This window comes from Alternaria atra, assembly GCF_907166805.1.
Source record: "Alternaria atra isolate CS162 genome assembly, contig: 32, whole genome shotgun sequence".
In the NCBI taxonomy this organism is placed as follows: Eukaryota; Fungi; Ascomycota; class Dothideomycetes; order Pleosporales; family Pleosporaceae; genus Alternaria; species Alternaria atra.
Window position 1 is genome coordinate 1,490,030 of NW_025091331.1, and position 22,815 is coordinate 1,512,844.

The 22,815-nt window shown below is 51.2% G+C and overlaps 6 protein-coding genes across 6 annotated transcripts; 3 read left to right on the forward strand and 3 right to left on the reverse strand.

The window, feature by feature from the left end:
* Positions 1-161: 161 nt before the first annotated feature.
* Positions 162-1,653, forward strand: ALTATR162_LOCUS10251 (uncharacterized protein; the record flags this gene model as incomplete). Its single annotated transcript, XM_043317887.1, has 2 exons — positions 162-462; positions 521-1,653. 2 exons carry the CDS (start codon positions 162-164, stop codon positions 1,651-1,653), a joined length of 1,434 nt encoding a protein of 477 aa, XP_043173822.1.
* A 913-nt stretch (positions 1,654-2,566) lies between these two features.
* On the reverse strand, positions 2,567-5,823 carry ALTATR162_LOCUS10252 (uncharacterized protein; the record flags this gene model as incomplete). The annotated part of the gene is made up of 3 exons (XM_043317888.1): positions 2,567-5,233; positions 5,589-5,748; positions 5,795-5,823. The coding sequence occupies 3 exons, from the start codon at positions 5,821-5,823 to the stop codon at positions 2,567-2,569; spliced, it is 2,856 nt and encodes a 951-aa protein (XP_043173823.1).
* Positions 5,824-6,446: 623 nt separating this feature from the next.
* Positions 6,447-8,224, forward strand: ALTATR162_LOCUS10253 (uncharacterized protein; the record flags this gene model as incomplete). The annotated part of the gene is made up of 2 exons (XM_043317889.1): positions 6,447-6,846; positions 6,897-8,224. The coding sequence occupies 2 exons, from the start codon at positions 6,447-6,449 to the stop codon at positions 8,222-8,224; spliced, it is 1,728 nt and encodes a 575-aa protein (XP_043173824.1).
* A 4,011-nt stretch (positions 8,225-12,235) lies between these two features.
* Positions 12,236-15,856, reverse strand: ALTATR162_LOCUS10254 (uncharacterized protein; the record flags this gene model as incomplete). Its single annotated transcript, XM_043317890.1, has 3 exons — positions 12,236-12,918; positions 14,099-15,265; positions 15,319-15,856. 3 exons carry the CDS (start codon positions 15,854-15,856, stop codon positions 12,236-12,238), a joined length of 2,388 nt encoding a protein of 795 aa, XP_043173825.1.
* A 683-nt stretch (positions 15,857-16,539) lies between these two features.
* On the reverse strand, positions 16,540-18,564 carry ALTATR162_LOCUS10255 (uncharacterized protein; the record flags this gene model as incomplete). The annotated part of the gene is made up of 8 exons (XM_043317891.1): positions 16,540-16,566; positions 16,616-16,880; positions 16,945-16,999; positions 17,054-17,080; positions 17,130-17,713; positions 17,764-17,853; positions 17,903-18,349; positions 18,398-18,564. The coding sequence occupies 8 exons, from the start codon at positions 18,562-18,564 to the stop codon at positions 16,540-16,542; spliced, it is 1,662 nt and encodes a 553-aa protein (XP_043173826.1).
* A 704-nt stretch (positions 18,565-19,268) lies between these two features.
* ALTATR162_LOCUS10256 (uncharacterized protein) lies at positions 19,269-22,014 on the forward strand (the record flags this gene model as incomplete). Its single annotated transcript, XM_043317892.1, has 5 exons — positions 19,269-19,278; positions 19,333-19,645; positions 19,698-20,673; positions 20,725-21,864; positions 21,916-22,014. The coding sequence occupies 5 exons, from the start codon at positions 19,269-19,271 to the stop codon at positions 22,012-22,014; spliced, it is 2,538 nt and encodes an 845-aa protein (XP_043173827.1).
* Positions 22,015-22,815: the final 801 nt, after the last annotated feature.

A 22,815-nucleotide genomic window follows, 5' to 3' on the forward strand; every position in this document is an offset into this window, starting at 1 on the left:
TTTTGATCGCAATTTGTTGGCTGTACTCCGCGCTATATGTAGCAGGTCGATATCGCTTTCCCACGACCAACTCATGAGCATGAACAATTTCAGCTGGTGCATAATCTGAATACACACGACTAGAGGCGTCTCGCCATACGGTATTCCTGCCAACCGCCAGAATGACAGACAAAATTGGGGATCTGGCTTGGAGTGGCTTCAAGCTCACGTTTGGGCTCGTTAGTCTTGCTGGAGCATGGACAATGGCAGTAGTCAAGAACGGTGCGCTGTGGGCAAAGGATACCGAAGAAGAGAAGCGGGAGTTGGCTGTTGCGCAAGCAAGGTTTTGGAGTCTTGATGGGGAGCCTCTACCAGGCTTCAAGCACGCTTTTTTCAAGACCAGCAACGGCACGAGTTTGCACTACGTTATCAACCAAGGCGCCGACACATCGACGGCGAAGAACATCGCTGTATTCATACATGGTACGTAGCTTTCAGGCTCCAAACTTTTGGGAACCATGCAACTAATCAACAAGACCAGGCTTCCCCGATTCCTTCCTCATCTGGCGACACCTCCTCCAATCCTCTTCTTTACAAAAGGACACCATCTTGATAGCCGTCGATCTCCCTGGCTACGGCGGCTCCGACAGTCTGCCCGCATACGGCCCGAACGAAGTACTCGAAGCGTTGAGCGAGTTCATCGTAGGCATCAGAGAACAATTCTTGCAGGAAGGCAGGAAGGCAGTTGTAGTAACACATGACTGGGGTGCGGTCATTGGCGCGCGACTGGCTTCTGAGGCGCACGTGCTGGCTGACCACTGGATCATCACGGGCGGTATCATCCCTGGTCTACAACGCTCAAACGGGAAGAACAGGATACTGTTAGCGAAGCAGATGCTAAGGACATGGATGCATTCGCCGTTCAACTTCCGTCTGTTGAAGAACGGCTTACATGCGCTAGGCCCTGTGGCTGGACAGTTCAGACGCTCATTCTACATCTTCGTCTTCCATCTACCCTGGCCACTCAACAACACCTTTGCGACTTTTGGAAACTACTGGTTCCTGCGCGTTCTCCACAGCTTCGGCAAGGGTACGCCGAGCAAGAATAAGGCTCCTGCTGTCTTGAACCCTGTGGAAGCTGCTGAAGCAATGGCCATCTCTACTGGCCCTGGAAGCGCTCAGTTGGAGACGACTAACAACAACGGTGAGCGGTACGGCGAGTCTGTCAAGAGAAGAGTGGGCGACCGTGGAATGTCTGAGAAGATCCGCATCTACAGGGAGAACCTAGTCTTTGGAAAGTGGGACAAGTCGCTCGAGATTACTGCCGCTTTATACAACATCTCATCCGATGCTGCTGCTTCCCAATCTCTTTCCCCTTCAGGCACCCTTTCTAACATGGCACCTGAGGGTGCGCTGAAGGCCCCTTCGACGCTGATGATGGGACAACACGAACCGGCATTCGATCAACGGCTCTCACTTGACAATGCTCGAGACTATCTGGTTAAAGGCAGTCAGGTGGTGATTATCAAGGGGGCGGGTCACTGGCTACCACTCGAGCAGACAGGTAGGCGTGCGATGGAGAAGACGCTGCACTGGGCGTTGGAAAATGGTGCGGGAAGCGAGACGATACCCTTTGAAGCGATGAGCGATGTGCGTGTTCTCGAGGCTTTGTAAAAGATGGTTCCGATATGCGATATGTATGATTATGTGTTGCGGACATATCCGTCCAACTCTGGCATTCCATGGTTTTCTGAAATTCTTACTGCTTGTACGGCACCTGCTATTTCCCAGTCTGAGCCTGATAATTGTGGATTAGTTTGGCGCGTGCCATGAATAGTACTTACCGTTCTGATGACCCATAGACGACAAGCCACTCACATCTGCCGACGATACTGATCTGTTCGGTACATTGGAACATGGAATTACCACTCCCACTTCTAACTTGGCATATGTCTTCACTCTGGAAGGGCCACTGATTCAACATGTGATCGACAGATTTGACCTGTTACCATGATGGACACAGTCTGCACCAGACCAAGCTTAGTGCATAGCATAGAAGACAAATGCCTGTAACCTAAACAGGCCAACTCTCCAGCTAAGATCCACGTTAATGCTCGGCCACCTTTTTTTGAGGCGTTCCTAGACATTGTTCACGGTGTGGTAGGCCAACTAAAGCCTTGCGCAGATTCTTAGATCTCTTACAACAAGTGTCGTTTAATATTTGAGCCCACCAAAGGGACAGCCGTATTTCTGAATTACCAAGTCCGTGGTGTTCCTCCAACCTGCGAGTGTTGAATGGGCATCTCAGGTCGAATTGCGCAAATGGTAGGCAGCAGCATACGCAGCAGCTGTCAAAAAGCTGGCAAGGATACGGCAAGGACACGGCATGGAGAGACAGACAGACAACTGAAGAGGCTCGTGACTTACGCCGAAACGCTTCATAATGGAAGGTTATCCCATAATGATGCATTTCGCTCTGTGCGAACCTGAAATTGAGATATACAGAATGGAAAAAGTAGCTACATACACATGCTAGTGTGCGTCACACGCTAAATCAATAGAAACATACATCTCACATCTGACTCCTTTAAATGCCATCCGTCCCCTCCCTACTAACTCCAAACATAGGTACAACACTATCGCTGATACCTTGCACCCGCTCGCTCACGCCACCTGCCTCCATAGCCCTTGGGCTCCCCATCGCAGGCGTATTGCTAGGCCAAGCCCACAGTGCATCAAAATCAATCTGTTCATCTTGTCCACTCTCCTCAGAGTGTAGACTAGGAACGCGCGTTGCTTCCAAAGCGGAGAGATCGAGCATTGCTGATAGCGAAGGTGGCTTCGAAGCAGGTGGGAATGATGGTGTAGCCATATTCATTGGTGGTGGCTCTTGAATAGGTGATAGATGAACACTAAAGTCCTCTCCTGCGGGAGCGGGTGTACGCTGAAGGTTGGATTGATGTCGATCCTGGTCGAGAGGATGGTGTTGCTCAGATGCTTGATATGTGAGCATGGGTTCGTTGAGTGGCGCTGTTTGCATCCCGGGATAAATGTGCACGGGGACTTGATGGAGTCGTGGTGTTGCGTCCATTGGGTTAGTCGAATGCGCTAGATCAGTTGCCTGGGGCGTTGCATTCCGTTGTTGCTGCGGCATCTGCACACCGTAGAGTTGCGATGCAATGCTGGGCAAGGTCGAATTGCTTGTCTGATCGTGTCGACGGCGTAGTCGTTGCTGCGCGACGACGTCTCTGAAAGAACTTAGAATGTAGACAAGACGGCTGGCTTGTTGATCGCTCTCAGCACAGTAGTTCATGACGTTTATGGCGTTCACGACGCAGTTGTCCGTCAACTCGATTTGGTATAGGCCGGCGAAGTCGCTTGCGAGGATGACGAGTGTGGCTGCGAAAAGGAAATAGATGACAGCTGGGTTGCGCCGGGACAGGTAGCCAGCTTCGTAAGCGTTTTGTGCCAGCAAAATGGTATGTACAGAGGCAATGACACAAGCTTCGCTAAACCTCTCCATACGGTGGAAAGGTCGTGGCCCTCTTGATCCGGACTGTCCGACGTGTCTTTGGGTCTCTTTGTTTAGTATATATAGTAAGAAGGGTCGGGTAAGGAGGATGATAGAATGACAGTAAAACAAGTTGGTGTGCAAGATGGCCACGCCTTGACTGGGCGAAGCAGTCGCTGCTTGTCGCCATTGCAAGATAGGCGTCAGTAACCGGGGCCATGTCTTACATATGTCCGATATCTCCTGCGCAAGGCGAGTGCTGATCTTGCGTTGCTGGTATACCTTCCGCAAGATGAATCCAATCACTCTGCAGCTTCGGACAGTGGCCTCTAGAGCTTGAGGACCTGTTTCGTTGAAATCGTACACTGTTTTCGCGCTGAAACTCCAGTTTTGGTCGCGAACACAGTCTGGCGGACGTAGCGTGTCTCCTGAGCAGTCGTCTTCTGATATGGCGGTTGGACGACCCAGAGAGCAGGAGAGTAGCCTATCCATGACGAAGATTGACCGCCAAAGGTCTTTTCGCTGCGTTTGTTCATCGGGGCTGAATATGACCATGGTCTCTTCTCTGTGGAGCCCAAGCGCGAGTGCAGACCGTACTGCCATACCAAGTAACGCGAAAGCAGCATTCCGCTTGGTTTTGGCCAACATGTAATAAGACATGAGAAGTAGCGCTTGAACAGACCAAAAGTCCTGATCCTCAAGGCCAGTCATTGGATCATTCATGTTCTTAGCATTAAGGTAGAAGGCCTCAGCTCTATCGAGGTGTTCGCTTCGAAGCTTGTCAACGATTAGCGCCTCCGGACTTCCCGAAAGTGGTGTGGCCATTGTTAGTCCAATAGCGAAGACTAGGTTGAGCAGGCATAACCAGGAAGGGTCCACAGATAGCGGATCGGAGTAGCAATGCTCTAGCTTTTCGAGGAAGTAGTCACGGTGGAAGACCTGCAACAAGCCATGGGTGTTGATGAAAAAGGCATCCACCAGCACACGAGCCGTTTGCTCGTCTGGAAGGAGACTGGTATGTCGATAGCCCAGCGGGAGCGAGTACTGACCTTCGACTATCTTGTGTCGTCGAGGGTCAGTCGTGAAGGGTGATGGACCGGCTACCGTTTCTACCATCATCCGGAGTAGCTGGAGGAATGACAAAGTAGCTGCATCGCCTATGTATATCACCCGGCCGGTCGGATCTTGCAACATTCGACTCTGACTTGGGAACTCCGCCACATCATCCGCACCATCATGAGGTGTGGTAGCATTGGTCGAAGTAGGTCTTTCGCGTGCATTCTCGCGATTGACAGATGGACGATCGATCGGGATACTTGTGTGCTCAATACTCAGTCTGGGGCCTGGCGATTTTAATGGTGTGTCTTGCTCCACATTGAGTGCACGTGCCGACAGATTTGGTCGGGTACCGGAAGACGTTCGGTTATGTGACGACAGTGGGGTTACCTGCGTGTGCTCATTGATGGGTGTGTTGGCAGCCGAGTTGTCGTTCAGGCTACAAAGTGGGCAGTCAGTAAATGTGCTCGAGACTAGGTGGGAGATATCGATCAGGGATGTAGCAATGAACAAAAAAGCGTCAATATTTTTCTGGATTCCATCAATGTGGTAATGTAATGGAATGAAAAGTACGTACAGCAGACCGTCATTGTCATTACTGTTCTCAGCGGTACGTCTCTTTGTGGGGGGTCCGTCCTCGTTCGGGGAATTAGGATCTCGATCTGCATATATACAGGTGAACTTGCGCTATAATGAGTCAGTATCATGTTGTAAGATTGGATTGGGCGCTCACCTTATCACACGTGTTGCAAGGGCATAAGCCGTTACACTTTGTTTCGTTAGTCTCGTTCTACCAGACGAAGCACGTGATTGCACGTGTCCGTGAGCCATCTTGCGAAGGAGCCGATTTGGTCTGATCTACAGATGCTATCCACGATTATAAAGCGATGCTTAGCTACGCAGTCCGCTATGCTGTTGAACAGTATTGTGGGGTTGCAGAGCTAGCCGAAAGCCTCCTGCACTGCTCCAGGTAGGTAGCGAAGCTTGCTCGGTGCGGAAGACAACCTCAATATGCTAGCGCAATATCGTGCAGAGAACGTACTTGCAGGTTGTGAACGTCGACAGGGATCCATGCCAAGGGCGTTCGTAACCGAATGCACATAGCCTCATGATGCAGCAGTTGACAAGTCTGAGAGTTTGACTTGCCTTTTGTTTTCTCCTCTTGCAGCTTTCGCACGCCTGGGCTGTACGCTGTCGTTGGTCTACGACGCATCATATTAGCCGTGTTTCGCCAGTACGAGCACGTACGTACCTGGTGGGACCTTGGGTCGCGTCATTACTGTGTAAGGCCTGCGGCAGTACCTAGGTAGCAGTCGCTATCACGTGCGATTTCGGATGGTCACTGCCTGGGAGTACATTGCCGACGCGACGGACGGATGAGCTGATCGGAAGATGCACTCGCGGGAATGATGAGAGCGATTCACGGAAGTTCCATAACACTACGGAAAAACGACGCGAAAAGAGGCTACGCAGCCTTCGCTGGCTGGATCGATGAATGGATGATGATTACAGTTCGATTGAGATGGTCTTGCCGATGAAAATGGGTGGTGAATGCCTCGCAGTCGTCGTGAGGCCGCGAAGCTTGGGCTGCCACTGTTCCGAAAATCGAGTAGCGCTTGATGTCTGCCGATCATCATGAAATCGGCACCTACAGACCCCAGGCCAGCCCGTCTTTCGACTCAACCCGTTGACATGCAGGACACTGCTAGCCGATGCTGATTGAGATTGCCACGACCGCTTGCGGTCAACATGCTCGACATGCCGCTAATCAGCTTTTCAACGGCGAAGCTGTTACAAAGCAGCAACCACCTCGGCCCGTCAAAAGGGTAACCAGTCTTTACCCTGAAAACCCCTTCGCTGCCATCTCGTTCCATCCAGTTTAATCTTTACATCTTTCAAAATGGCTCCATACCTAGGAACTGATAATAATCACCATCAAGGCACTGAACAAGCCAACACCTTGCTAGCGGGCACCACGTCAGCGTTAGAACAGTTGATTACCAAGGCGAAGCATAACCTGCCTGAAGAGTCGCTACCTCATATTGCCAACGTCAAGTTTTCGACTGCAAACACGGGAAGCCCGTACTTTCCCAGTCCACTGAAGCAAACGGAGGCCATTTCAGCTCTTAAGGCGGTTGAAGCAGGAGTTGCATCTGCTATAGTTGATTTACAACATGCTCAAAGACCACGAAACATTGCCGTGGATCTCGAAAGAGCGACCGCTTTCCTGTTCTCGACATATCTAGCCACTGTAGGGGGGTTCGATAAATCAAACCCAAAAGCGAAGAAGTTACTCAAAGGTTGGACTTGCTGCTTCAGCATGAACGATAAATGTCACTGACCAAGGCAGATACCGACCTTCTCCAAGCGCAGTCTATCCTTTACCGCAGATTATCCGCAAACCTCTATCAGACGAAGAACCCAGGAAAATACTTTCACCTTCATGGCTCTCTTGAGGCAACTAAAGCGCTGAACATGATTGGTCTGGAAGGATCACGGCCCGACTTGACAGAATATCATGAATGCATCAAGGTTATCGAGGATCATGTCAGACAATACACTGTCGGCCAGCTCGAAGAGATGAATTCGGAGATCAAACAAGCCGGTGTAACTTGCCTAAAGTGGGAGGATTTCCAAAGAACCGATCACGGACAGGCACTCCTTCAACAACCACCTTGGAAGGTAGAGATTCTCGAGACTGAAACCCCCGCGACTCCTTTTCCTTTCAAGTCGTCGCGTGCACCTAAACCACAAATTCTTGCCGGTATCCGCGTCCTCGAACTTTGTCGCATCATTGCAGGACCGGCAATGGGCCGTGGTCTTGCCGAATACGGCGCTGAGGTCATCAAGGTCACATCGCCGAACCTCTCCGACGTGCCTTTCTTTCAAGTGGATGCAAATATTGGCAAGCACACTACCGACCTGAATTTAAAAGAAACAAACGACCGAGCTACCTTCGAAGAGCTTTTACAGTCTGCAGATGTGGTTTTAGATGGATACCGGCCCGGCAGCCTGGATCGTCTCGGATATGGACCTAAACAGCTCCTCCGCCTTGCCAAGAAGCGCGGTAAGGGCTTCGTCTACGTCGCCGAAAACTGCTTCGGACACACTGGGCCATGGTCGTCACGACCAGGCTGGCAACAAATCGCAGACTGCGTGACAGGTGTGGCCTGGGCTCAGGGCCAAGCAATGGGATTGGATGAGCCTATCGTCCCACCCTTTCCTATGAGCGATTATGGTACGGGCTGCATGGGCACCATTGCTGCACTTGTTGGACTACACAGACGAGCGAAGGTCGGTGGGAGCTATCTGGGTACCACATCTTTGTGTCAGTATGACATATACCTACTTCAACTTGGACTTTACGACGAGCGCATGATGGCAGAGCTAAGGAAGGAGCACGACCGGGAGTTTTTCCAGTTGCGACATCATGACTCGGTAGATGAGGTTGGCAAGAGAGCACTGAAGACCATGAGACGAACACATCCAGAATTGTTCGAGGACCGACATATGCAGGAGTGCTACAGCAAAGGGTTCAATGCGAATGTTAGGACTATCCGGCCAGTTGTCAATATCGAAGGTTACTGGAACGGCTTCTTGCGTAGCTCCCGCCCCAACGGTTTCGACAAACCTACTTGGGATAATTGGGAGATTGAAGAAGCTTTATTGCAGGCTTGATATGGCTCAGCTGTTGCTGCATCACAAAAGCTCTTTTATCTCGTCATGTCGTTTTACATACCCAAGTTAGCGTCGTTGTATTTGGGAAATATGCTCATCCTTCGGCTCTTTGCCCGTCTACTGTACTTATTCCGAATACCATTCCGATGAGAACTAGTCCACGTTCTCGACTACCCGAGATCGCGCCTCGGCATGATATGTACTGTGCCCCACATGGCCCCACAGTGTCGTCGGTCTTTCCGTACAGCGCTGGTGCAGCTTCCGACATGCCACTATATGATGCAAGTGTACAGTAACACCGGGGGAATAGGACGTCGCAACATGTACTGTCAGCTCGCCTGGTGCGCGATGTTCCAAGTAGGAAAATACGCCGAAGAAGGATTGTACGCTAGGTATGCGTCCCGTCGAAAAACTAGCTCAAGATATAGTCGCTCAGTATTTGGAAGGGCCGCTGAACCTGGGGACGACGTTGTAACACACGTGAAGAAAGCCCACAGGAGAGTTTTGCAGGATTTCCTCGGCAAATATTTTCGCTCCTTGGTTAAGAACGCGTGTGTTATGTAGAGTAATCGTAAGCCATCTGAGGTAAGTAGGTCGGGCTTCATCTGGACTATGAGCTGACCAAGACTGGTCCAAGTCGCTCCCGAAACGTTCATAGATACATAGCCTGATAAGTCGACGACCCTCGTATCTCACTACATTTGGCTTTGCTGTAGCGATGCAATGCCGGTCAGACCCGCTATTACTGGCCCTTAGTAGAAGGAATATACTTTCGTTCAACGGCGCCTGCACTGGCATCGATTACGCTACCGCGGAGTCTAGCATCAAATCGCAGTCTTGCAATATTATCTATGATCGTTGCTACTGTCAATGTCACGCTCTCGACATCGACACTCTGTAAATCACCGATGGAACTGTTTCCGTCCGCTGGGCTACCTTCCTATCTAAACCTGGGCCCATGCATGAAGTCGACATCATTGGGTTGTTGTTATGTCGGCAACACGAGAGGGACATGACGCGATCGGAACAACGACATCTTGAAAGGACGGCGCCTCTGTCCGCACATACTGGCAACCACAAGAATCGTTTTTCTGGTTTTGCAATGCTCAGGCTCGGAAAGGCAGGGGCGATCAAGGCGCTGCTACGATAGACCTCCATATCGTCTGAACTGCAGTGCCATAGCTCGCCAGACCTTTCCATAGCGGAGTGGACATGACGGCCGAGGCGGCTGTCAATGATTGTTGGAGACAAAACTAGTCGCTGCTCTTACCGGAGGTCTGTCAATGGTTGCGTTGAGGCTCAGTACTTGTGACGGGTGGGCGCGCCTCTAGCGGTCGAGGGGACAGACTGGCAGCATTCTGGTCTGTACAGTGGCGAGTTCCTACGTCAAAATCTCCCATTACAAGTGTCCGCCGTCTAGACTAAAGCCACCTCTCGTCGCTCGTCGCATTAGTGGTCACCGACAGAGCCGAACACCATCAAACTTCTGCTTGCGCACTGCCTCAGCGAGACTCACGACCCACAGAGAAGACGCACACCCCGTTTGAGAGTCTTCGGACTGTACCCATGCCCTCTACACTTACGCAGCTGCTTTTCGGCGGAGACCAATAGCCTGATTATCGCTAGAGCGGCTCGGGTGTACATATGCACCCGTCGGTATGTTGGCCGTAAGATTCAGGCGGAGGCTTATCTACAGCGAACTCGATTCCTTCAGGCCATAATGTCCCTTCTCCTTGCGTAGGGTAGCTTCAAGCATGGCTGATTACCCGATGTCATTAGAAGACTATTGGGCGCTTACAGTGTAAGCTATATGGCACTCAAATGACACTAAAAGCATAGAACCATAACATATATGCTTTCACGGTCATGCAGATACGACGAAATGCTGCTTCGCTACTTCGATCTTGTGCTCGCAAACCTGTTGTTCTTGGCTAGTATTGCCGTCGCAAATGGCTGCCTGGACTCAACCACGACAAAGGGTCAACGCCCACGACCTTTTTACCTTCACTTGAGCAAATCCAACCGGCTGGAGCAGTCAGAGTATCTAACGGACCGAAACTAGTAAGCTACTACGTGACAACAGTGCCGCCAAGACCAGAAATCCCACTTCAGCCTGCTACGTCCACGCCCTCGACTACAATCTGCAATATCCAACACCTCAACTTGGACCTCGGGAACCTTTCCTCAGTTCTCAACATTTTTAGGTTATCTTTCTTCAGCTTAGACCTTCATCGATTTTGTGCATCATGGCAACACTCACTCACCCTACCTTGGCACTTTGTATCCTTGGACACTTCTCCAATACCACATCACAACGTTACACCTTATAGAGCCGTGCTTTGATCCAAGATTCGGATAAATTCAGTCCACACTATCACCCCTTCCAACTCCAGCCACTACCATGTTGGATTCACCAAGACCTCACTGAACTATCAAGTCGACATCACCTCACACCAAGTGCCAGCTGCTATAGCCTAGAAGCTTCTAAGGTTTGCTCCAACCCTCACTTCCATTGCCCATCTACATGTCTTTTGACTTGCTCAGAATGAAGAAGGTTTGTTCTTACCAAGGTCATCCTTCCTCCATCATCATCATCATCATCATCATCATCATCATCATCATCATCATCATCATCATCATCATCATCATCGTCATCATCCACTGACCTTTTTCAGAACACACCAACAACATCAACGACTTCTATCACCTTCCATGGTCACTATCGACGACAAATTTGGACATGCTGGACTTCTGCATCTCCTCACTTCACTCCAACATCAACTTCGACAGCCACCTTGGACCTGCAGCATGGTCATTCGCATACGACAAAACCCAAGTACCGATCGGACGAGTCACCTCCATCATCGACTGAACCATTCTACAGCCATGATAGAATGGTTCGACTCTCCCTACCGACCACGGCACACAAAAACGACCAGACCGAGTGGCTGCGACGGGTGAGAGACTCTTTTAAGATTTGTTGTACTTATGGAGCGCTTGACAGCTTGCAGTTGTGTCAGGAGGACAGAGGGCCAATGAAAACTTGGCTGTTATGCCTGGTCTACGACTACTATTGCGGTCTTGAGCTCCCTGCTTACATACCACTGGCGTGCCTCGATGGGGTTCTGGTTGGCTTCGGCTCATATCAACGTGGTTCCTGTTTGCAGAAGCATCCGGTGTGTAAGAGCTTTGGATGAGATCCTCTACCGATCATTCGGGTTGGCGCACACTTGGCTGGTCAGTTTGGAGTTGGAGAAGTGGTAAGAGGGCTAGACTTAGCGGTTGATTTTCGTGTTCTTCGTGGTTGTGAGCAAGGAAATTCTTTTGAAGCCTTCAGTCATGCATGGAATGTTTTCTGATCTAGTTTCGTCTCCAATACTGTGGTCCTCCAAGGATGTCTTTCAGGCGTTTTGGGTCGTGGTTGGAACTTTTGCAGTGCTTCATCAATCTAATGTGTTGACTGCAGCTTCAGCTTCTCTACTTGTGAATTGTCTTCTTTCCTCTTCCTTTTTCCCCCTCTTTCTAGCCTCTCTTCATTTTTTCCTTTCCTCACTCACTTCTCTTAATTCTTTTGCCTTCGATATGTCAACTAACACTAGCCTTGCTTTCTTCCACCATGCAACTACTACCTACATTGCGTTTTCCTATACATGCCTCTATCTCCCTCACTATTTCTTCTCTACTGCCTCTTGAATCGCATGCGCAAGGTCTCTAGCACCTACTTCTTTGTATCTTCTTGCTGCTGAATCTACTTAGCTATATGTTAGTGATCTTGTGCATGGCCCCATTTTCGCATCCTAATTACACAGATAGCAAGTTGCTAGGCATCCTGGTGCATGTATTCACCCTCCTGCGTAGAACGCGTAGCTCTTGACCAGCGCAGGGACGCTAGCACGCACTATTTTGAGTAGCAACTGCTGCCAACCTGGCTTGTCTATTAGGACTATTACAGCAAGATCTTCTCTTGTTTCACACAATCGTCCACTGCTATCGCCGCGTTCCCGCCACTCATCACATCTCCAAGCCCTCATCACCGCGCCTCACCCCCACCCTCCCATCTCCCCGCCCCAGCACTCCCAACATCCATTCCCCAATATCCTGACTCTCCTCTGGCTTCACTGGATAAAAATGACCCTGCTCCCAATGCCTAACCACACTTTTGCCCTCACCAACCTCATACCACCCATCGATCAACGCTTGACCCGCCCAATTCCACTCATCCTGCAAGCCCTGAACATGGAAAGCCGGCACACCAATCTTCTTCGCCAGCAGCTCCTTCCGCTCCTCCTCACCCATCCCGGCCGCTTCAAGCGCAGCAGGCACAGAGGGTGGGATTAGCGGCGGCGGATACGCACCACAAACACTGAGTCCGAAAGCGAAATCCAGATACTCGAGCGCTGATACATCGACTCCTTTCTCTGCGAGAGCGCGCCGCATTTCACAGCCTTTAAGAAGGCCGGCGACGACTTTGGTGCCTTGGGAGAAGCCGATTAGACCGACTACTTTGCCGCCGGTAGAGTTGATACGCTCCACAGTGGTGCGGACAAGGTCTTCGACTTCGGGGGACATATCGCTTGTTGAGTTACCGGTTTTCATGTCGGAGATGGTGACGGTGGATCGCATCCAGCGTTTGAAAGGACCGCAGCCTTCGAAGAAGGGGAGGATACCCGGGCCCGGTTGGGAAGGGAATGGCGCTGGGGGGGTTTCGTTAGCATCGTGAGCCTGTCCAAGGGGGTATACGGAGGTGATGCGTGGAGGAGAGAGGTAACAGGAATTTTGGTATACACACCTTCCATACTCTCGACTTCAAAGTGTCCTTTGATCACCCTCATCAATCTCGCTAGCTGAACTGTGTGGATAGTTGCATTACTTCCCGAGCCATGGAAAGCAAGTAGTGTAGGCTTGACATTTCCTCCAAAGCCTGCGACTTGTGGTGCTGTACCAGGCGTCATGTATGTGCTATTCGGTATCTGCGCTGACATTGCAAGAACGACAGTCTAAGACGCGATCCAAAAGCGCACAAAAACGTTCCCCTGTGAGTTTGCCTTGTATCTCACAGATAGGTATTCAGGGTCTCTGGCTGCAGGAAAGAGAACCCTGGGATTTAGTGCTGATTTTCCAGATGGTGGGGAACTGTGTTTGCTTGTTTTCGTACGTTGTCCACCTACACCGCCAAACTCTCTTTGTTTCCGTCTCTTCGATCGTGGAGTGAACAACTAAATCTGCAGAGTATGTGGTGCACTTCCTCTACAAGAACAGAGAGGCATGTAACGTAACTGTGGAAAGATATCCGCTTATCGGCCCGCAAAAGTCGTCATTCGCCAAGCAAGTGTGTATCCCCTGTGTAGGAAAGAAAGGTCTATGACGGTCCTGATAGAGTTAGCTCGACTAGGCTCCTTGGAAAAAAAATAGTCAATGTGTATGCTACGAGGTCAAGTCCATTGGCGGGGATGTACACCAGGTGAGATCAAGACCGAAGGTGCCGCCCAAGTGGGGCTTAGTCGATGCGAGATGCATCCCTAGATTACGCACGCGTTCGCTCAACGAATAGTTCATAAACTAAGAACACCCATTCGAGGCATTGCGACTATGTTTTGATCCTTCATTACTACGTAGTATCTGCCTCGATTTCGGTGCAGCCTCTATCGGCCCATCGCCCGCATCTACGCAACGCCTTGCCTGCTCGCTCGAAGTACGCCATAAGAAGGAGCAAGGAAAGGAAAGAAAAGACGTCGACACCTGGTATCTATGTTCAAGTTCAGAAATTTGTTGTCCCAGCCCTCGGTAGCGTACTCGAGAAATCATCTGAGCCTTTGCTCCTTATCCCGCTCTTCCCAGAGCTTACACTCGTTCTTGAGCTTGCTCTAGTCCTACCCTTATCACCCTCCTTGATCGCCCTCAAGATTTTGACGCCCTCCTCAGTCTTGCCTAGACGAGAGACAAGCGCTGTATTCTCATGTTGCAGGTCTCCAATTTGCTCCTTAAGCAACTTGTTCTCCTGTTCCAATATATCCATGCGCTGCTTGTACTCGTCTCGCTCTCGTTGCGCTTTGGCAAGCTGATTCTTATCTGCTTCCTTCTGTTGGCGGAGGAGTAATTTCCGTGTCTCCTTCTCGCGGCGCTCTTCGAGCTTGCGCATCTCCTTCTCGTACTTTTCCTGCTGCTTCTTCTTCTCCCTCTCGTGCTTTTCGTTTGCCTTTTGCATCTCCTTATCCGTCTTTTGGCTTTCAGCTTGCAACCCTGATTCATGTTTTGCGCGAGCTTCCTCGAGTTTCGCCTTCAACTGGTCCTTTTTCTCCTCGATCTTTTGTAGCCCTTTATGATGATGGGTATCCTCCGTCAATGGCAGGGACTGTTGCGACGAAGTCGATGGTGTCGGAATCTCCCTGTCAATGGGAAGCCCGTCGCGAGCAGTGGTGAACTGCTCGGCGGATGCGAATGATTCTGCGGAGGACGAAGTACTTGAAGAGCTATCAGATCTCGTTCGTCGTAGGCTGTATTGGCTACCGGCCTCCCCGGTCCTATCTACTATGCTGGTTCCTACGCCGGCACCCATACCGTTAGTCTCGGTCGGAGAGAAGGTCCGTTCGGGGTCGTGCGCTCTTGAGGTCTCGGCGGAGTCGTCTTTGCCTGCCGTTGCCCCGGCTTCAACTTCATCTTCCTTTGCGCATGCCCAATCGAGAAACTTGACCGCGTCCTGTACTATACTGCTAGGCACATTCCTCTCTACCATGAATCGAGGTATGCCGCCTCCAGGATCACTGCGCGTCACCATTATCCACTCGACTGGGTTGGTCTCAGCGTCGCCGTCGCCCATGGGTATTTCTCTGATCATCTCAATCGACTCGTAGAAGCCCCGCACCATGTTGCTTCGCGGCGGCGCATCGGGATGTGAGCAGGGTATGGAGACGACCATGAAATGTCGCGGTATCGAGCCGGCGACTTTGGAGGCATTGGTAAGACATGTGTCTGAGGTAATGAGTAGGGTAATGAATTCTCGCGGTGAGGTCGGACCGGGGAACTGCGCGGACAGCTGGTATACTGTTGCTTAGTTAGTTACTACGGCTGGGTGCGAAGTGTCTGTCTCCACATACCTTGTAGTTGTCCTACGCCGTCCACTGTCATGTCCTCCAACCTTTGGTCTCCTCCGATACCTCTTATGTTGCCCTCGCCAGGACCGCCCTGGACCTCCAAACTCTCCGGAAACTCCCTCTTCATAGCGCGCTTCCACTTCTCAAAGCCAAGCCCTTCGTGCACGCTCGATCGCGAGAACCAGGCTCCGTGCCGATCTTTTCCGGCCATCTTGAAGACACTCATGCCTGTAGCGGCTTCGTTGTTCCCTAGCTTCACAGGCTTTCCCCATGACTTCTGCAGCTCTTCATGCTCTGGCACGAGCGGCGGACGACGTACTTGGGAAATTGTGAGGTCTTTGGAGCTCGTCGCAGGCTGTTGCTCGGTTCGGGTTCGTTGTGACGACTCGTATGGTGTGCCATTGGGTGGTGGAGGTACCGAGTTCGCGATGATTTCTGCTTTGGCAAGTATGTCGGGTAAGAATGCCTGGAGGTTGTCGGTAGGGACATCGCTGAACTCTTTGGGCCGGAGGCAGGCGAGTGCTTCATGTAGCTCCGACATGGTAACGATAGAGCAAAGGTCGGGCTTTGAGGTTTAGAGAGGATGCGGCGGAGGTTTCAAAGCCACAGAATACCTGGACCCTTTGTGGCTGCTGTCGAACTATATGCGTGCTGTGAATGTTCCGACGTAGCCGTGGTGCCAGCTAGTAGGGTCCGCTGACGGGCGATGAAATCATTACCTGCGTTTTATTGATCCAATTTCCATGTCAGATCGAGCTTGAGAAAAGACTAAGAATGAATAGATGTGAACTAGGCGAGCAGGATGCCGAGATGCAAGGCTACCAGTACATACAGCATTTATCCGTGTGCTCGCACTGGCAGGTATTGTTGATGCGACGTCATCCCTGCATCCGCCTCGCTGCTTCGCGACGCGTGAGACCAAGACCGCGGGGTCGCCCGCTCGCCGCCGCTCCACCGACGCATCCTGGTCACCCTGCATACGAATACGGCCGTAGCCACTACGTCACACTAGAACACGTCCGGAGAGGCTTGCGAGATTGCGACTTTCACTTCTGCTGTCCCTTGACTTGGTGCATCATAGACAAAACGCACTATCAGATTTGAAGCAAGATCAACATTCTATTTAATGCGTGCTGGACTAAGTAGTAGAGCGGGGTATTTCGCAGGTCTAGACAATGCAACAAATCAATCTGTACCATAGTGAAGCACCGCGTCCTCACAGGGTTATACAAGTACGTATAGAGCACACATCTAGCGACTCGTTAGCGTCGACGTATAGTTGCTGGGGGTTGCAGCTTACCATGCTAAGTCCCAAGATCATGCTGCACCAGAAGAGGACGTTGTTTAACAGGGTGCGGCCCCTAACCCATTTGCTTCGTTGCAACATCACAATTGGCATCTGGAGCATCATCGCGATGAAGCCGTAACCCCTGAACTTTCTTGTGATGCAGCCCATGACAAGTTCGTGTGCCAAAGCCGAGATGAGAAATGTGATTGTCGTAGCAAGAGGACGCGACATGTGATTCTTGGAGGCCGAGTAGACGTGTCGTCGGAAGAAATGGTGACTAGACATTAATGTACCAAGTCAGTATGTGTCTCATGTGCAATTCATACAGAAACATAGCTTACACAGGCTTGTTCCATTCGCGCGAGAACTCGAGCCAGTCGCAACTGTTCCACCAGTCTGTGTAGCGTGTTAGGCTACAGCATCTTTCTTGTATGTTCTGCATGTACTTACCTGCATAGAACTGGCGGTCGGCAAACCCTATCTTCAATGTAAGCAGCGGCTACCAGGCTTGATAGTAAAGACTCACGGGTTATCTCCGCAAAAGCACCCAAGATGTACTCAAAGATGACGAGGAAGACTAGTAGGAAGGTAATCATAAAAGGAAAAAGGAGGCGACCGATAGTCTCGCCCAGAATCAACGTGAAATCTGTAGCGCCATTCGAGTTTTGGAGTCGCACAGCTGATACGTCCAGTACTGGGAGTATAAACTCCTCTGCAGTAATGACCATCAAAAAGATGCATCCGAATACGGCCAGAGTTTTGTAGAAGACCTCCAACCAGCGAATGCTGGCATTTCTAGGATACTCGAGCTCATAGCACAAGGTCGGACAGAAGACAAAATCGACGAAATTGTAGAGCGTGAGGTTGTTAGGGTACGAGACATTACCGAGAGGCGAAGCAAGCTCCAGTGCGAGATCTTCTCTCAAGTGGCTCAAATACTCATCATTTGCCTTCTTCGGGTCGGGCTCTTCTTGGGAGGGGGACTGCGGAATCTCGTGCAAATGGGTACTCGAACTTGGATAGCGTACTGCAGCTACTTTGCTGGCTTTGTCAGGTGTATCGAGATCGTTTAAGCGGCGTAGAGTTTCGCTAAGATGACCATTGTAGAATCTTGAGAAGATCAGCTATACACTCAAAGTTTCAGGAATTCGGGTCCATACGCATAGGAGTGCATTTTCATAAAGATTGCAAGCAGATGTAGAGTAAAGAAGACCTGGGCAGTCCAGCTCCAGTCGCGAATGAAAGGGTATCTTTGTATTGGTCAGTCTACCGTACAGTTCAGAGTCAAGGCCAGCATACGTAGTCCAGAAAGCTAGCCATATTGCCTGGAATATGCTTTGTATGACCAGACCATTCGCGTTCCAGCGTAGAGACCCTTCCCGAAGGAACTGTCTCTGCAGGAGCAGCGACAAGGCGGTGCTGGACACCATGGCACCGTCAACCAGACCAAGCTCGATAACCTTCTCCTTAAATAGCGCCCACTGTCTGATCTGAAAGGGATACCCGGTTTCGGTCAGGTTTCGTAGCATCGATGTAAGGACCATGATGGCGAGTCCGATCCAGAACAGAACGAAGAAACCGCGGAAGTCATGGTAGTCGCTGTTGGGGTCGAAGTGGGAGACGCGATCTACGTAATCGATGGTAGGGAACATGCGCTGCTTGTGCCGAGCGCGTATCTGCCGTCGCGCCGACGAGGAAGCCTGCACTGAAGGCGGGGCATCGGCAGGTATGGGTGTGCTTGTTCCACTGATGAGGGTCAGCTGTGTATCGCGTCCATAGTACTGGCTCTGGTACCTAGAGATGCCGGACCCGGGCTCCCGGAGCGTGCCATTCTTGTTAAACGCTTCGTCGCTAAGTTGCGGCTTGAGCAAGTCAATCCTTGTGGGTTTGCGCGGTCGCGGCGAGTGGAACTCGGTATTCCCGTCGCGAGCATTGGCGTCATAAGACGTAGACTCGGCCATTATGAGGAGAAATGTATGTGCATGTCGCGGATGTGTAGTGGGAAGGAGGATTCAGATGTGGTCAGGCCAGTCTATGATCAGCAAACTAACAGGGTCACTGGCTGTTGGTCATATGGGGCAGTGAGTGGCAGACAAGACTTCCGAACAGCCGCTCGACACGAAACAGGGAATGAAACTGTAGTAGGCTTGCATTTGATACGTGTAGACGTACAAGGACTATGCAAGTACGTGCAGTCTGCTGATGTAGTGACCTAACGATTCGGGGCGCTGGCATCGATGGTAGAAGGGTCGGTTACATCAGCGGTTGCGCGAGTCAGGGCAGGCATCTTGCAGGCAACACCAAGAGTTGCAACGCTTCGTGGCAAGTGGAGTAGCTGGATCATGTACCAGAATACAGGTTAACAAGGACAGTCAAAGATCAGTGTCATGTTCGAGTTGGCTGAGCATGGAGTGGTGTCAATACGTCTATGCCCGCTATCGTCGGTGGCAGGGGCGTCCGACGTCTGGAACAAATAACGGCCCGGTCAGCTGTAGGCCATGCCCAAACGTTCCCGACTACCAACTCGCAGCAGCAACAATTCACATAGTCACCTGTGACTGATCAGCATTTCCAAGTGACGACCGAACATACCTCCTATCCTCTCACGACACTTCTCTATCGAATCCTTTAACGCTGTCCGGGTGGGGTCCAAGAGGCCACCACAATGGCTTCCTGTACGCCAAGCACCACGACCCCAGCAGCTGTGGACATGTGCTAAGGATATACAGTGAAGCAGTTCATTCGAAATGTGCGCGCTGCAAAGACAATTGCCGATGAGCGTGCGGTTGTGCAGAAAGAGAGTGCGGCAATTCGCGCGAGCTTTAGGGAGGAGAGCCACGATTCCAATGTGAGGAGAAACAATGTCGCGAAGCTGCTATATCTCTTCACGTTGGGTGAGAGGACACACTTTGGCCAAATTGAGTGTCTGAAGCTATTGGCCTCTCCGCGCTTCGCCGACAAGCGCTTGGGATACCTGGGGACCATGTTGCTGCTAGACGAGAACCAGGAGGTCTTGACCCTGGTGACGAACTCACTGAAGAAGTAGGCGCTGATTACAAGCACATGTAGAATCTGGACGCTAACTAATGTGCAGCGACCTGAATCACCCCAACCAGTATATCGTCGGTCTCGCCCTCTGCACCCTCGGCAACATCGCCTCAGTCGAAATGGCTCGAGACTTGTTCCCAGAAGTCGAGACGATAATATCGAGCGCCAACCCATACATACGCCGCAAAGCCGCAATCTGCGCCATGAGGATATGTCGGAAGGTGCCTGATCTTCAGGAACATTTCTTGGAAAAGGCCAAGTTGCTACTACAGGATCGAAACCATGGTGTCTTGCTGTGTGGTGTCACTCTAGTAGAAAACCTCTGTGAGGCAGACGAAGCCGAGGATGATGAGAATGGAGTAAGGGACATCTTCAGACCCACGGTCCCCAGCCTGGTCAAGATACTGAAGGGGCTCTCCTCGTCTGGCTATGCGCCCGAGCACGATGTGACCGGCATTACGGACCCCTTTCTGCAATGCAAGCTACTCCAGCTCTTGCGAGTTCTGGCTCGTGGTGACGCTCAGGTCAGCGAACAAATCAACGATATCCTGGCCCAGGTCGCAACCAACACGGATTCGTCCAAGAACGTCGGTAACTCCATCTTATATGAGGCCGTACTTACGATCCTCGACATTGAGGCGGATTCTGGACTTCGAGTGCTCGGTGTGAATATCCTGGGAAAGTTCTTGTCCAACCGCGACAACAATATCAGATATGTTGCACTCAACACACTCATCAAAGTCGTCGCAGTCGAACCCAATGCCGTACAAAGACACCGCAACACCATCCTGGACTGTCTACGTGATCCCGACATCAGTATCAGACGGCGAGCGCTCGACCTCAGCTTTACTCTGATCAACGAGAGCAATGTGCGAGTATTGATAAGAGAACTGCTTGCTTTCTTGGAAGTTGCCGACAACGAGTTCAAGCCCGTAATGACCTCTCAGATTGGTGTCGCAGCAGACCGCTTCGCACCAAACAAGAGGTGGCATGTCGATACCATGCTGCGTGTCCTGAAACTTGTAAGTCAGCAATGTTTGACTTGATATGGACCCGACTAACTTATGAATCAGGCCGGAAACTATGTCAAAGAGCAGATTTTGTCATCCTTTGTACGACTAATCGCTACTACACCTGACCTCCAAACCTACTCCGTACAAAAACTATATGCCGCTCTTAAGGAAGACATCACACAGGAAGGACTCACCTTGGCTGGTTCCTGGGTTATCGGAGAGTACGGCGATGCGCTACTGAGAGGTGGTCAATATGAAGAGGAAGAGCTTGTGAAGGAGGTCAAGGAGAGCGACATTGTCGATCTCTTCGAGACCATTCTGGGTAGCAGTTACGCCGGTCTGATCGTCCAACAGTACATTGTCACAGCGTCTATGAAACTGACAACACGTTTGAGCGACCCTGCTCAGATCGAACGCTTACGGCGTTTATTACAGCGATACTCGGCAAACCTCGATGTTGAGATCCAACAGCGTGCGGCTGAGTACGGAAACCTGTTTGGTCATGATCAGATTAGGAGAGGTGTTCTGGAGAAGATGCCACCACCTGAAATTCGCGAGGAGTCACGAGTTCTGGGAGAAGCGACCAAGAAGCGGCAGTCGAAGATTGCTAAGAAGAAGCCTGCGCAAGCGGCAACGGAAGACTTGCTACTGGATCTGATGGGCGACGCAGGCCCGTCAACCAGCATGAATGGAGCGGCCAATGGAGCTCAACAGAGTCAGGATCTGCTTGCAGATATTATGGGCGGATCCTCGTCACCACCTCAGACCTCATCTCCAGCACCACAATCGAACGTAGCGAACATTATGGACCTCTTCAACTCTGGACCTAGCACCTCCCCAGCCCCAGCACAGTCTCGCGCGCCACCACAAGGAAACTCCATGGACCTTCTTGGTGGCCTCGGTGGCATGTCGTCGCCACCACCGCAATCCTCAACGCCCGCAGTGGCTTCCGGTCCACCTGCGCACCCAGCATACAACAAGAATGACCTACAGATCACGTTCCAGCTCAAGCGTGACGCCAATGCTGTGCAATTACTCGCACGCTTCCGCAATACTGGAAGCTTCGGCCAACTGTCAGGTGTGAATTTACAGGCCGCTGTACCAAAAAGCCAGAAGTTGCAGCTGCAACCTATTAGCACCAGCGAGTTAGAAGGAGGCCAAGATGCGACCCAGCAAATGAGGGTCACAGCTGTCAGTGGGGTAAGTTATTCTCAGATGCGTTTGTTGGAGATCATATGTTAACAGACCTAGCCCCCGCCAGCCAGGCTAAAGCTCCGACTCAAGATCAGTTACTCGGCAGGTGGTGGTGCTCCGGTAACAGAGCAGGTCGACTGGGCCGAGCCAACATGATTGCACAGCACATATTGGTAGTAGCGTCTTCAAGTAGCGAGCAGCATAGAGCAAATGACATACCCAGGCGATCATGATATGCACACAACAGATAGATCAAGCGCACACCTTTTCCGCGCACTAGTTTGCGCGAACACGCCAACGTTGAATATGGAGCGATTTTGTCGTATGTTGGCCATACGCTCTATGAACACCTAATCTAGTCCATGAAGAAGCACTGTAGGTCATAGTGACAGAGGTGGAAATAAGATGCGGGATTGGCGCCGCAGCACACCCGCATTTCCCGTAGATCACCCCACCATTTCCAGGAACATGGACTTTCTAAGTGGCTCCACCCTTTCTTGCACAACCGTATCTCGGCGTACACTACAAGCATCTCGTCGCGAGCGAGGTCGATTGTTCACTTGGAACTTTCTTGTGTCAACAAGATATTGGTCACGCGGACATCGCGATGACAGCAACAGTTGATGATGCATGTTCAGGGGTTAGCACAAAGTCAGGCAGACGCTCATGGATCGGCATCATAGCACGCACAAGGGCCTGCATACTACAAACCTTACCAGCCACTCACTTTTCTCCCCGCCACGGTCACCCTGTCTCATCATGTGCTATGTGCACACATCCGAAGAGCTCGGTCGACGCTAGCACGAGGGGATCGCGGGTACCCAGCCTCTTGTTATCCGCTGCCAGAGTTTGGATATGTTCGCGCAGAGCTACTACCTTCCTCATTCAGACGTTACATGGATCCTTCAATGGTGTCCCGATGTGCCCGGGGTTATGGGCCCGCATGCGAGACTTGCA